General features: G+C 40.7%; 1 protein-coding gene across 33 annotated transcripts in view; it reads left to right on the top strand.

Annotated features, from left to right (window-relative positions):
• The window catches only part of DST (dystonin), a 467,794-nt gene that overhangs the window by 305,192 nt on the left and 150,199 nt on the right, over positions 1–12,403 (top strand). For all 33 annotated transcript variants that reach the window (XM_061623014.1, XM_061623016.1, XM_061623029.1 and 30 more), the window contains 6 exons: positions 509–632; positions 5,495–5,703; positions 6,552–6,869; positions 7,034–7,200; positions 8,392–8,548; positions 9,302–9,425. In XM_061623014.1, coding sequence (XP_061478998.1) covers positions 509–632; positions 5,495–5,703; positions 6,552–6,869; positions 7,034–7,200; positions 8,392–8,548; positions 9,302–9,425 — 1,099 coding nt within the window. The remainder of the gene's footprint in view (positions 1–508; positions 633–5,494; positions 5,704–6,551; positions 6,870–7,033; positions 7,201–8,391; positions 8,549–9,301; positions 9,426–12,403) is intronic.

Raw genomic sequence — 12,403 nt, 5'->3', positions numbered from 1 at the left:
AAAAAAAAGAAGAAGCGTTGTGGCTATTTTGACCCCTTTTCAATTCTTGTTTTTCAGTTGTAGAGGTGACTGTCCAATGAGGAAAGGTGAGGTGGTGGGTATTGGGTATCATGAAGTGCAGCAACGTGGGAAATAGATTTGGCCCATGAAACACAATGTGCTGGGTAGTTGTGTTTTGTGTACATCTCATTCAAATAATCAGGAACCGTGCAAGAGCACGGCAAGCAAAATACCTTGGGCTGCAAATTGCACTTGTTCAAGTCAAAATAAGAACGGCTTGTGCTGGATCGTCCCATTGTTTCATTTATTGAAGCAGTCTGACATCCAGAGAGGCCATCTAGTTCCCACTGGGAAGTTCACAAGCAGAGTAAGATGTAAATAGTCATCTACATGATGTTTAAAAGTGTCTACGTCTTATGTCTACCAAACAATTAGTGTGTGAATGTGTGTCTATGTAAATATTAAAGTAAGCAAACAATAGAATTGAAAAATGCTACAATTTTTACAGGTGCTGCAGGGGCAGGTGTCCAGTCACCAGGTTGCTGTAGAGAAACTGAAAAAAGCGGCCAAAGTGCTTTTTGACACCAGGGGAGAATTACTGCCAGACAAAGATGAAATCCAGAATACTCTGGGTAAGTTGAGCTACTGTCTTGTCAATTTCCTTCTTCCGCTGCTCACATAAGGAAACTAGAGAAGGTATTCTATGGTGTTCTGCCTCCTTGTCTCCTACAACTCATCAATTTTACCATTGTTCTTTAGTTACGAGCAAAGGGCACAGTCCATTGACTTCAGTGGAGCACATGTTTAGTTTTATTTTCATTAAAATCAGCAGGACTTAGTAGTGCTCAGGTTTTACTGGGTTTGTAGGACCAAACTGTGCATGACAGTAACAGACACTTTAAATGCAAGTCTACCCCAGCCTTGGGCGCAGGCCTGAGTGAGCCAGTTTAAAGTGCAAAAGTGGTACTCGGGTGGAGGGGAGATGTGCTGAAGTTGCTTACACGAGGCTCCTAGTAGCTTTGCATCAAGGCACTGACAATTGTGTAGTCTTCCAGGGTCTCAGGGGGTCTTAGACCCCTTACCTTTTGGGGAACAGGGTCCCAGCAGAGTCCCTGTGTCTCCAGCATCCTATGAGCCAATCAGCATGAAAGGGGAGTGTGTTAGCCATTGGGAAGAAACTTCTAACATGGTTCCTTGTCCTTTCTTGCTGACTGGAGCCAATCAGAGTGAAGGGAGATGAGTTAGCTACTGAGAAGACTCATTTCAGTAGCCAACACCCCTCTTTTCATGCTTATTGGCTCCTAGGGATATCTGTTGTTGTGGGAGAAGGCATCAACAAGGATCTCACTCTCAAACTAGCAGCAAAAAATGAGGGAGGAGTGTGCCTATGACCATCATGAAGGGACCCTGCACTTCTGAATTTGTCACTACACTACTGGGCACCGATCAGATTTTCACCTGCTTAGGTTCAATAGGGCTTCAGCTTCAGGTGGTCCTAGGGTAGTGGTGGGGAACCTGTGGCCCTCTGGGTGCTGTTGGACTTAAAACTCCCATCGGCCCCACACAGTGTGGCCAGTGGTCTGGGATGATGGGAGTTGTAATCCAGCAACACCTGGAGGGCTACAAGTTCCCCACACCTGTCCTAGGCCATTTATGAAGCAGCTGTATTTATTAGAACTCAGACCTCCCTGCCATATGGCAAACTACGTCTGAAACTTGCAGAACTTTCCAAGTCCATTTGCTACATGTCATAGTGGTGGTGGATGGTGTGTGTGTGTGTGTGCATGTGTCCTTCTGTTTCAAGGCAAAAAGTCATCTTGGGCACATGGACATCCCAAAATTGTGGGGAAAAAATTCCACAGAACTACCTTAGAATTGATCATATACAATCATTTATAGTTACAAAGAGTAGTGTAACTTCCCATTTTATCACGTCTACATAGGCAAGGTTAGCACTGCTGTAACAAAAATTTCCATAACATTTATTACGGATTATTAACACCAGTGGTGGCCACCTTCTTTGCTGTGGGAGGCAGACATTATCTAGGCATTCTGCTCAGGGGCTCATCCCCTTTCCCCTTCTCGAGAGCATTTTCAACCAGTCCCTCATGCTGGAGGCATCCTTACCTGTGTAAAATGTGAGGATGCCCCATTGCAAGGAATATCTGGGTCATTTTTCGTGTGCTGCTGAGAGGGGTGCCTGATCTCAAAAGCTGATCTCTGTTATTGGCCTGAGCAGCGCTGCTTTCCAAGAACTTACATAGGAAATAGCACCACCAGGGCCAACAACTATCCAGGAAGGGCCCTTTCTCAGTCAGAACTTTAGCCGTTCCCAGTGATAACACAGAGGCATCTGAGGCATTTCTTCAATGAGGTGTGGGAGGGCAGTCCTTGTGTGCTGTTGTTGGTCTTGGCAGCCCCACTTCCAGAGCAAGTTGTCAAGAAGCAACACCACCTGGTTCTGTAACTGGAGATGAGATATAAATAGTTGAGGGAAGAGAATGAATGCAGCAACAGCAGCTACCAGTCAATTATAACTAATATACATAGTGAAGCACATAAATGTGATGGGACAGTTCGCTTGTATTTAGAATCAGCTTAATATTATTATTTGTTAGCATTTGTTGATTTCTAAGAGTTCTCTCCTTGCTTGTGATGTTGGCACCTGTGTGCTAAGGTTGCTGTGTGCATATACTTTATCAAATTGCCCCCTGGGAGCACCATCTATGGCATACAGCCTGCTGGAACTACAGCCCCTCCCTTGCAAAAATGCACATAATCAAGAACAGAAGAAGGCTTAAGATCTGGATGAGGGGCAAAACCCAGTAGAGGTCGGTAGGGTGGGAAGGTAGGACAGCTTTGCATATCTCGCTCCTGGGCATCGAGTGCTATTGCTGCTTACCGAGAGAGGAAGGGGCAAGGCACTAGGAGCAAGACATGGTGTTGCCGCATCTGGGGAGCCAATCTGATGCTCCTGCCACTGTGCCCACACCAAATTTCACTCCCTGTGCCTTGTCCCTCTCCCTCTCGGTAAGTGGCAGTAACACTCAATGTCTGCAAGCCAGATACTCAGTGCCACCCTGATTGCTCCACTGATTGCTACTGACAACAACTGACAACAACCACATAAAACCTTTGCAAGAACTGTTTGAGAGATTTGACCTAAATAGAGAGAAGATGCTTAGTAAACAAAAATCTGATTGCTTGGGTGGTTTGGTCACATCGTTCACATAAAACACTGCAAGTTCCAGGGAGAAGAAGGGTTTCGTGTTAAGAAAACTGTGCTTGTCTAATTGTGCATGTGCAGAATTTCCTTTCCCATTTCAAGGAAAGAATGGGGTGAAATGATACACAACTCAGTGGCATTTCTGCTTGTAACAAAGATGCTGGCACAAAACTCTTACCAAGAAATGCAGGGGTAATTATGGGTTAAACTAAACTTCGGATTCAGGGCCAATCTTGTGGTTTCAGTGAGTAAAAAAACAACAACCCTAAAAGTCTAGAGAAGAGGACATCTGAGCTGATTGAGGTTTATTTTAAAATCATAACTATTCTGCCTTAGCAGACAAGCCATGTGAGATTACTGGAATATGTGTAAAGGCCTACAAGAGAAAGCGGGCTATGCAGACTTAAGCCTTTAATTCCCTGGTTTCAACCTTCAAGTATGTGACGTCCATCTGTTTAACATCCTGCAGTGACAAGTTACTGTATTTAAATTTTGTTGTACCTCTTTTTATACTCATGCCTGGCAATGCTTAACCTGGTAAAGATTTGGGGGTTTGTTTTTCAGTACTTCATCTATTTTTCCCCCTATCTGCTTGTCTTTTTAGCTATTCATGCACGGTATTTGCTGCATAAAGAAAGTGTAATAAAAGTGATGTATGATTTTGTGGAAAATCCAACATTGTATTTCAGGAGTTATAACACAGACATGGGGAACCTCAAGGCTGGGGGCGAAATTTGGCCCCCAGGCCAGATCCCTCTCTAGTTAAACCCTTCTTGGCCCTGCATATCACCCTTTTTGAGTAGTTTTGCAAGACTGGAGTGTATCCTTGAACTCTGATAGTGCCTCTTGCTTATCTGAATGAAGGATAGAGAGGGGTATGGGACTATGTGCAGAAACTAGCCTATTGTACGAAAGTAAAATTTACATTCATTACTCCACCCACTTTTGCCTCCAATTCCACCTACTGGTTGCATGGGACCCTAGAAGATTGCTCAGAAAGGAGTGCAGCCCTTGGGCTGAAAAAAGTTCTCCACCTCTGCAGTGAAAAGCCTCGTTTTATTTACCTGTCTTGATGATTAAATGTAGTGTAGTTTTGAGTGACTGATAGAATTATCCCCTTTATGGGACAGTGACATCAATTGTTAAAGTCAGTCAGTGAGAAGACTAGATACTCAAGCAAGCCTTTAAAAGCAATACCCCCTTTCTTTTAGATCTTTTGCAGTTTGCCTTAAGTGGCCTTTTTAAGCAGAGTGGAGCCACCTGGATTGATTAACTGTTTTATCCACAAGGCCCAGCTGCTTCACTGTACAACAGTTGTGGGCACACATGTCATAGAGGGAATCACATGTTCCCAATCCCCTGTAAATTGTTGTTCCCAGAGTTGAATAACACTTGAGTCCAGTCACTATACTGATGGAAAATCTATAGTACCCTCTCAGAAAAAAAATAACCTATATCTATGGTTTCCCCATTTTGCAAACTTTTAAGATATAATCTCTAACTTTCTGTCACTAGCATAGCCTCACTTGAGCTCAGATTAGGGGTAGAAAATTCTCTGTTCTTCTGGTGCTGCGCTGAAAGCAGGCATTGCTCACTATTGGGTACCATCTGTGTTAACTCACCTCCTTCTGGTGTAGTATGGTTTGTTCCTTGGTCACAGCTAATTATTGGTTACATTGCAATTACTGTTTTCATAGAGTAAATTCTGAGGAATACCCCTTAGGCAAACCCTTAGGTGTGGACCAAGTGTAAACTGAGTTAGAAGAACTTTTGGGAGGGACCATTCCTGGGGGGGGGGAGAGAGAGAGAGAGACAGGGGGGGGCTTTCCAGGAGGGTTCCATGATATGTGAGATACAGAAGCTGTGAGGATATTTAAAAAGTTGCAATCAAATAATAACTGGAAAGGGCACAGGAGCTTTGATATTAAAGGTTGGCTATCCTTGATGTAGAAAATTCCAGGTTCAGTTCCTTCTATCACTAATCACAGGATCTTAAGGTAATCACAGGGTCTTAAGGAGCAGGGTTGGGAAAGACTTCTGCCTAAAACCCTGGAGTGCTGTGGTCAATTACAGTAGATTATGTTGTGTTAGCCCAGGGGTGGCCCTCCAGATGTTGTTGTCCCAACAGCACCTGGGAAGGAGGCTACAGGTTCCCTATTCGTGGGTAAGCTGGACCATTGGTATAACTTTGCCAAAGGCAGCTCCTTATATTCTAACATTCATGCTTGTGAGTTTATAATCAATCTAGTCCCCACTTGTTTATTTCAGATACTATTGTGGATAAGTACAACCACTTATCGAAAGCGGTGAATGACCGGAATGAGAAACTTCAGATCACTCTGACACGTTCATTAAGCGTCCAGGATGGATTGGATGAAATGCTTGATTGGATGAATGGAGTTGAGAAGAGTCTTGAGGAGCAAGGTCAAGTGCCTTTGAATTCTGCTGCTATTCAGGATGTCATTAGTAAAAGCATGGTAAGTAAAACTTTAATAGAGCAAATTTTCCTCCTAATGTCACAAACTTAATGACCAAATACCCCCTTAAAAAGAAATCAAGGTACTGGAAATATGTTAGCTTGCCAGCATTTTCAGGTATTTCTTAAAACTGCTATCATTACGGTGCTTCTTGACAATTACTTTCTCTAGTGCTCATAATACATTTTCAGGTGACTGGCATGCTAATATGTTAGAATATCAGACAACCAAAAGCCTTGTGTCAGCTGTGCCAGTCTCTGTACAGATTGCTGCAAGTCAAAATATACTGCCAGGGTCAGCACAAAGGGAATAGAAATGGTTACACCAATGATAATCTCTTCAACACTTATTGAGTAACACCTACCTATGAGTAGGGATGAACTAATCTTTCAGTTTTGGTTTATTTCAGTTTCTTATTTTTCTGATCTTAAGTTCAGCTTCTCACATTATTGCATCAGTTTGCAATAATAATTAAATAGTCCTCACAATAATTTGTTAGCATTTTAGTGTGCATTTATATACATTTTCCTCTAGTACACACATTTCTATACACATTTTTAGGCTGGAGAACTGAATTACTAAATATGGGAAAGTGCAAATTTCAATGGATAGCTGTGTTTTGGCTCTCATATTGTTTCAGGAAGTGCGAATTAAGTAGATTCACATTTAAACACATACCAAATTCTTCTCCATCTCTATCTACAACATATTTCCTGTTTTTGGCTTCCGTTGCTGCGGAAGCCAACTTCAGGGAGTCCAGTTATTTGCATCAGCTGGCAATCACTTCACCCACAAAGAGATGCACACATGATCATTACTGTTTTCTCAAACTTGTTCATTTATTCCAGGCACTAGAACAAGACATTGTAGGACGTCAGAGCAGCCTAAATGCTATGAAAGAAAAGGTGAACAAATTCATGGAAACAACAGATCCATCCACTGCTTCGTCTTTACAAGCTAAAATGAATGAACTTTCTCTACGGTTTTGTGAAGCGAATAATAAACACAGGAAAAAACTTGAAAAGATGAAGGGGTTGAAGACCAAAGTAGAGCTGTTTGAAAGCCTGTCTGATAAACTTCAGTCATTCTTGGACAAGAAAACTCAAGCTCTCAGTGAGGCTGACCTCCCCGGAAAAGATGTTACTGAAATGTCCCTATATGTGCAGGTACTGTACATTTCTATGGATATGAACCTTGCATTTCACTTATTGAGCAGGACAGTGGCCGGTGTAACCAATTATAAGAGAACCTGCTAAGTTCAAGGACTCAATTTTGAACACCGTCCAGTGTGTTCAGGTATGAAGCAATTACTTTCTTGTCTATTTTGTAGGAAACCAACACCGAACTGATGGAGCAGAAAAAAGATCTTGACACTCTGCAACACCTCATTGAAGAACTTTCTCCTTGTGCTCTTCCTGGAGACAAGTCATTAGTGTTAGAAAAAGTAAATGCCTTGTCAAAGAAATTCAGAGAAATGGAAGAGACTATACGAGAAAAGTTAGTATAATCAAATTTCAGAACAGTGTGTGGTGGGGATGATGATGATGAAAAGAATCAAGTTTGTCAAATTATTAAACGATTTCTGCTGATTAGTCATGTGACTTTAAATTGAATTATTTTTACTTAAAATAAATATGCATATTGTGTATTAGTTAATATGCATTTTGCCAACTTTTCATTATAGGTGCCTTTTTGAGGTAACTTAGAATTTAATAAATAAATGACTCCACCCAGTGCTAGATGAAAACTTAATTTTTAGTATTTTTTGTTTCTTTCCATACTGCAATTACACAGCAGAATCAAAATAACATTAGCAAAGAAATGTATGCCTTGAACTTACAATCCTGTCAATGTGTCAATCAATCAACTAAAATGTTGCCAATTACACTTTTTAAATGTTGCCACATTAATAATGAGAGTTCCAAATAATGTGACGCAGAAACCGGTAAGGTAGTTGCACTGTGTTTTACTGTTTATAAAGTAAAACTTGAGTTACTGGCTTGCAGTGGTTTCTAAGTTTCTCAATATAATAGCCTAGTTCCCTCGTTACCCTAAGCGAAACTGTGACTTAATGTGCATCCAAACCCCGGCTCATGGTTTAGCTCATCAGGACAAACCACAAGTTGTAAGCCATAGGATAAACCTTGGTTATAGCTCATGGTTTGGAGAGAGACCATGTTCAAATAACATGCTAAGCAACGAAACAACCAGGGAGGAGTGAAGCAGCTAGGTTCTCCTCTAGGAGCTTGTGTTTATATGAAGCCATGATTTGGCTCAGTGTGATGTGCAAACCAGGCCACACTCACAATACCGTAAGGATACATAGGAAATGTTACTTGTGGGACTGAGATATAAAGGGCCGGGTGTGATTATCTGCATGTACATTGTGGCTTTCCAAGCCCCTGTTCTCACAACAGTTGCTCATGACCATCACTATGGAGCAGCATTTGAGATGTGGTGTAAGGGGCTACAGTTTGAAGGGGAAATTGGCAACCCTTCTATGCACAAAGATACTTGGAGGTCTTTCAGTCCTGGCTATTGCTAGCTTTATGAAAAATACTTCTAGACTTATTGGTGTTATTATCCATGTTACAGTTTTATCTAGAAGAAGGCTTTGCCTTATTTATTCTGAGAACAAGGAGACTGTATATAACCCATATACTTTCCTTGTTGTTTTCAATTGTATAGAAAAGAGAATGTGTCCTCTTGCCAAAAGCAGATGGATGAGTTCAATCTTGGTGTAGAATCTTTGAAGAAATGGATAGACGAGATGACAGAAAAAATTCCAGCTATACAGCCCTCTTTAAATGCCGAGAATTTAAATAAGCATTTGCAAAATGCCAAGGTGAGAGTTTTCTGGTAGTTGCAGACACTACTTTCATTAATTGGGTTTGTATATCAATTAATAATGTACTCTGAACTGATGGAGTCCTTTTGGTCTCAAAGAGTAAAGCAGGGAATGCTGTATCCTTTTTTAATGATAGCAGTATGATACAACTGCTTAAGACCAAAACTCCCTTGGACACAAGAGGCACCTACAAGAACTCACCTCTGTATGTGCAAAAGGATGTGTGTGTGCAGCTGCACCCACTATTGGAGTCAATTGGGAAATCCTTGCAGGTGGGGAGAACTTGGCTTGCGGCTAATTGTGAAATTGGGGCATATATATATTTCTCCATTTTTAGCTATGGTTCAACAAAAACGGTTGCTGTATCAGATATATAGAATATTTGGCCCTCCAGATATTGCTTAACTACAACTCCCACTAGCCTCAGCAAGCATGGCCAGTGGCCAGGGATTATGGGAGTTCAGCAATTTATTCAGCAATCACTATGAATAGCATTTTACTCACCAGTGAATATCCTCAGTTCTCTTAAAATCCACATTTGGGATAATGAGATCTTCCAGGGAAGCTTGTTAACCCCAGTTGTGGGCCATAAATGAGAGGTGATAGAGCATGGATTGATTGTACAGGAAGGAAGATGTGTGTCATGATGAGGTCATTTCTGGCCATGTCAAGACCTTCAGAGCAGAATGCACTTTCCCCCCCTTACTAATATAGTTTGTGGCCGAAAATAACAACTTGTTCATTTCTTAGAATTTGGAGGAGGAATGGAGTTCAAAGGCACCTGACATTCAGAAAATGATTAGTAGAGGGACAGCATTGTGCAACCTAATCAGTGCTGTGATTTCCCCTGCAAGGTCAAGGAGAGTAAAATCAGGTATGTTTAATGGATAAATGTAATAATGAGCATTTTGTATATTTGAAAAGTACATGTGAATAGAATGAAAGAGTTAACAATAGCTAGATTTTTAAGACACGCATTTATTTCATTCCCTAAATCAATCCTGTGTATGTTGAGGAAAGTATATGCTAGACCAGCTTGATGAGTTTTAAGGTTATCGTTATTATTTCAACATTTGGCAGTACCAAAGGGCACAAATGGTTTAAGAAAAGCCTGAGCCTTTAGTACACAACTGCTGGTTTCTTCCTTTACTCACATTTGCATTTTAATTTAACACCTTAAGTCCCTGATATATCAACAAATTTTACAATTAGTGCTAATGTTGGTCCTAGTCCTGCAACCACCTTGGCTATGTTTGCATAGGATATTCTTAATCCAGGTTGTTACATCTCTTCCTGCTGAGTAGACATAACAATGTAATAATAATGAAGGGAAGTCATATCCCCTGAGTCTACTACCTTTACCACAGCAGTTGGGTGAATGGTTGTCTTGCTGTGTGCCTACCACAAAAGATTTTAGGATGGAAATCTCTGAAAAAGATCCACTGATGCCGGAAAGAATGTCTGCATAACACAAGACTGGAGAAACCCTGGAAAGCACTTTCTTTCGACACCTCTTCATCTTCAGATTAAAAGTGTGCCTCCAGGTCCCATAGGTTTCCTACTTAGGGTGTGTCCAGATGCTAGCACCCCATGTTCCTGGTTCAGGTTCTAATGCATATTTCAGAGTGCAGAGAGCATCCAGTGAAAATGCAGGTACAATGAGTATTGCATGACCCATGCATAGGTCACACCAGATCCTGCTAGCTGTGTGGAAGTCCCTGTTAGTGTGCACTGTGGAGACCAGATCCTCTCTTTTTTAAAAAAGTGTATCTTACCCTCCTAAATTAGAGCAATTTATAGTCTTTAGTAAAAGAGAAGAACTATCAGGGAAAGGACTATATTATTAATAATATTTTAATTTAATATTTCATTTTATATTACAAAATATAAAAATATTAAAAATATTTCTATCCCGCCCTTCTACCCTACAAGAGGGCACTCGGGGCAGCTCACAATAAAATCCTATATAATAAAATCTGTTGTGAAAATTTATTTAGAAAATTTATAAACCACTTGCTCAAAAAAAAACACCCTCTCCAAGTGGTGTAGAAGTCCAGTTATATATACAACACAACTAAAATACAGAAACCAACTAAAAACAATTTTACATAAAAACTATCATTAAAAATAAAGATAAAATCAATGCAACATTTAAAACAAACGTAACTAAGTTATGTGTTTGGATAGGCTTGAAAAAGGATTTTTTCCAGCAGGCATCTAAAAAAGTATAATGAATTTGCCTGCCTAATGTCACTAGGTAAAGACCCTCCGTGGCGCAGAGTGGTAAGCGGCGGTAATGCAGCCGAAGCTCTGCTCACAGCCGGAGTTTGATTCCAACGAAAGGAGGAAGTCGAACCTCCGGTAAAAGGGGTTGAGGTCCACTCAGCCTTCCATCCATCCGTGGTCGGTAAAATTAGTATCCGGCATATGCTGGGCGGTAAAGAAAGCCCGGGGATGGAACTGGCAATCCCACCCCATATATATGGTCTTCCTAGTAAACGTCGCAAGACGGCACCCTAAGAGTCGGAAACGACTCGCACTATAAGTGCGGGGACACCTTCACCTTCTTCAATGTCACTAGGCAGGGAGTTTCAGAGAACAGGTGCTGCTATATTAAATGAATATCTCCTTGCAAATGTAGAATGAACATTGTGTGACACTTGTAAAAGTGCAAGTTCCACACATCGAAGTCATTGAATAGGCCTGTATGGGATATGGTGATTCCTTAAGTAAACTGGTCCCAAGCTGTTGAGCAATAGAAACCAAAACTGGAAGTCAGTCATTTGTAGTATTCATTCCAACAGTACTACTTATACTGAAACAATGACATCATTTTAAAAGGGTAGTATTTCTATTCCGAATTTGCTCACTTAATTTGTTAATCACCAATGTATTTAGTTAATCACTTCCTACTACAAATAAGTGCAAATGTCCTAGGTTTTGTGCCATTGAGGATTGTCTCAGTATCTTATTATGTGAATATCTCACTTACATGTCCGGATTATTTTTTCTCACCATTTCCCAGCTGCCATTAGGCTAGGCATTCACCTTCCAGCTGTTGGTGGTGGGGTGAATGCTTGGCCTTCTCCAAGGCAACCATTAATTCTGCTCCATTAAATAATCATCTTCAGGCTCTTTACTTACGTAGGCATGCAGTAGATTCTACTGAGTACTCTTATTCCCTTCATAAATAATGGATACTTTGACACTTCATGAAATTGGTTGTAGGCCAACCAAAAGAGGGTGTTTCTGAAGTCAGTTTCATAAAATGGAAAATTGGTAAAGAAAAAATAATGTATATAAAGATAACTTGGGGCACACTCTCTCATTCATCCTTTTGCCTGTTCTAAAATCAGCTCAGCACAAATTCCACTATGTCTATTGTGAGCTGCTGATTTAGTACAGCTTTCATGTAGCATTTTAGACAGATATGTCCCAGAACAAGGTCAGTTCTGCTGGGTGCAAATATGGGTTATATTCTGCTTTAAAATATTTGCAACGGGCAATAAAAAAGAGATTGGTCTCCTGATTCCAAGCTGCAAATAATGGATATGCACACTGTTCACAATCAGTGTGTGACAGTGTTATCTTGTACTTAGGGCAGATTTTCACAGAAGAATTTGTATACAAGTACTTGTACAAAATTTGTCATTTCACCATCATATTATCATGTGTCTTTACGTCTACAGTTATACTAGCACTTGGGTTGAGCTGATCTGGGACTAATTTTGTGGTGTGTAAAAAAATCTTAAATGTTTTGCTGTTATGAAGATTCCACAGTGTACTTTAGAGAATTGGCTTTAAAATGTTTTCATCCATTGACTTGTTTGATGACCATAGGCAAGTCATGCT

Source organism: Rhineura floridana, chromosome 4 (genome assembly GCF_030035675.1).
Source record: "Rhineura floridana isolate rRhiFlo1 chromosome 4, rRhiFlo1.hap2, whole genome shotgun sequence".
In the NCBI taxonomy this organism is placed as follows: Eukaryota; Metazoa; Chordata; class Lepidosauria; order Squamata; family Rhineuridae; genus Rhineura; species Rhineura floridana.
The sequence above is the reverse complement of the archived record's forward strand: the minus strand, read 5'-3'. Positions and strand labels throughout refer to the sequence as shown.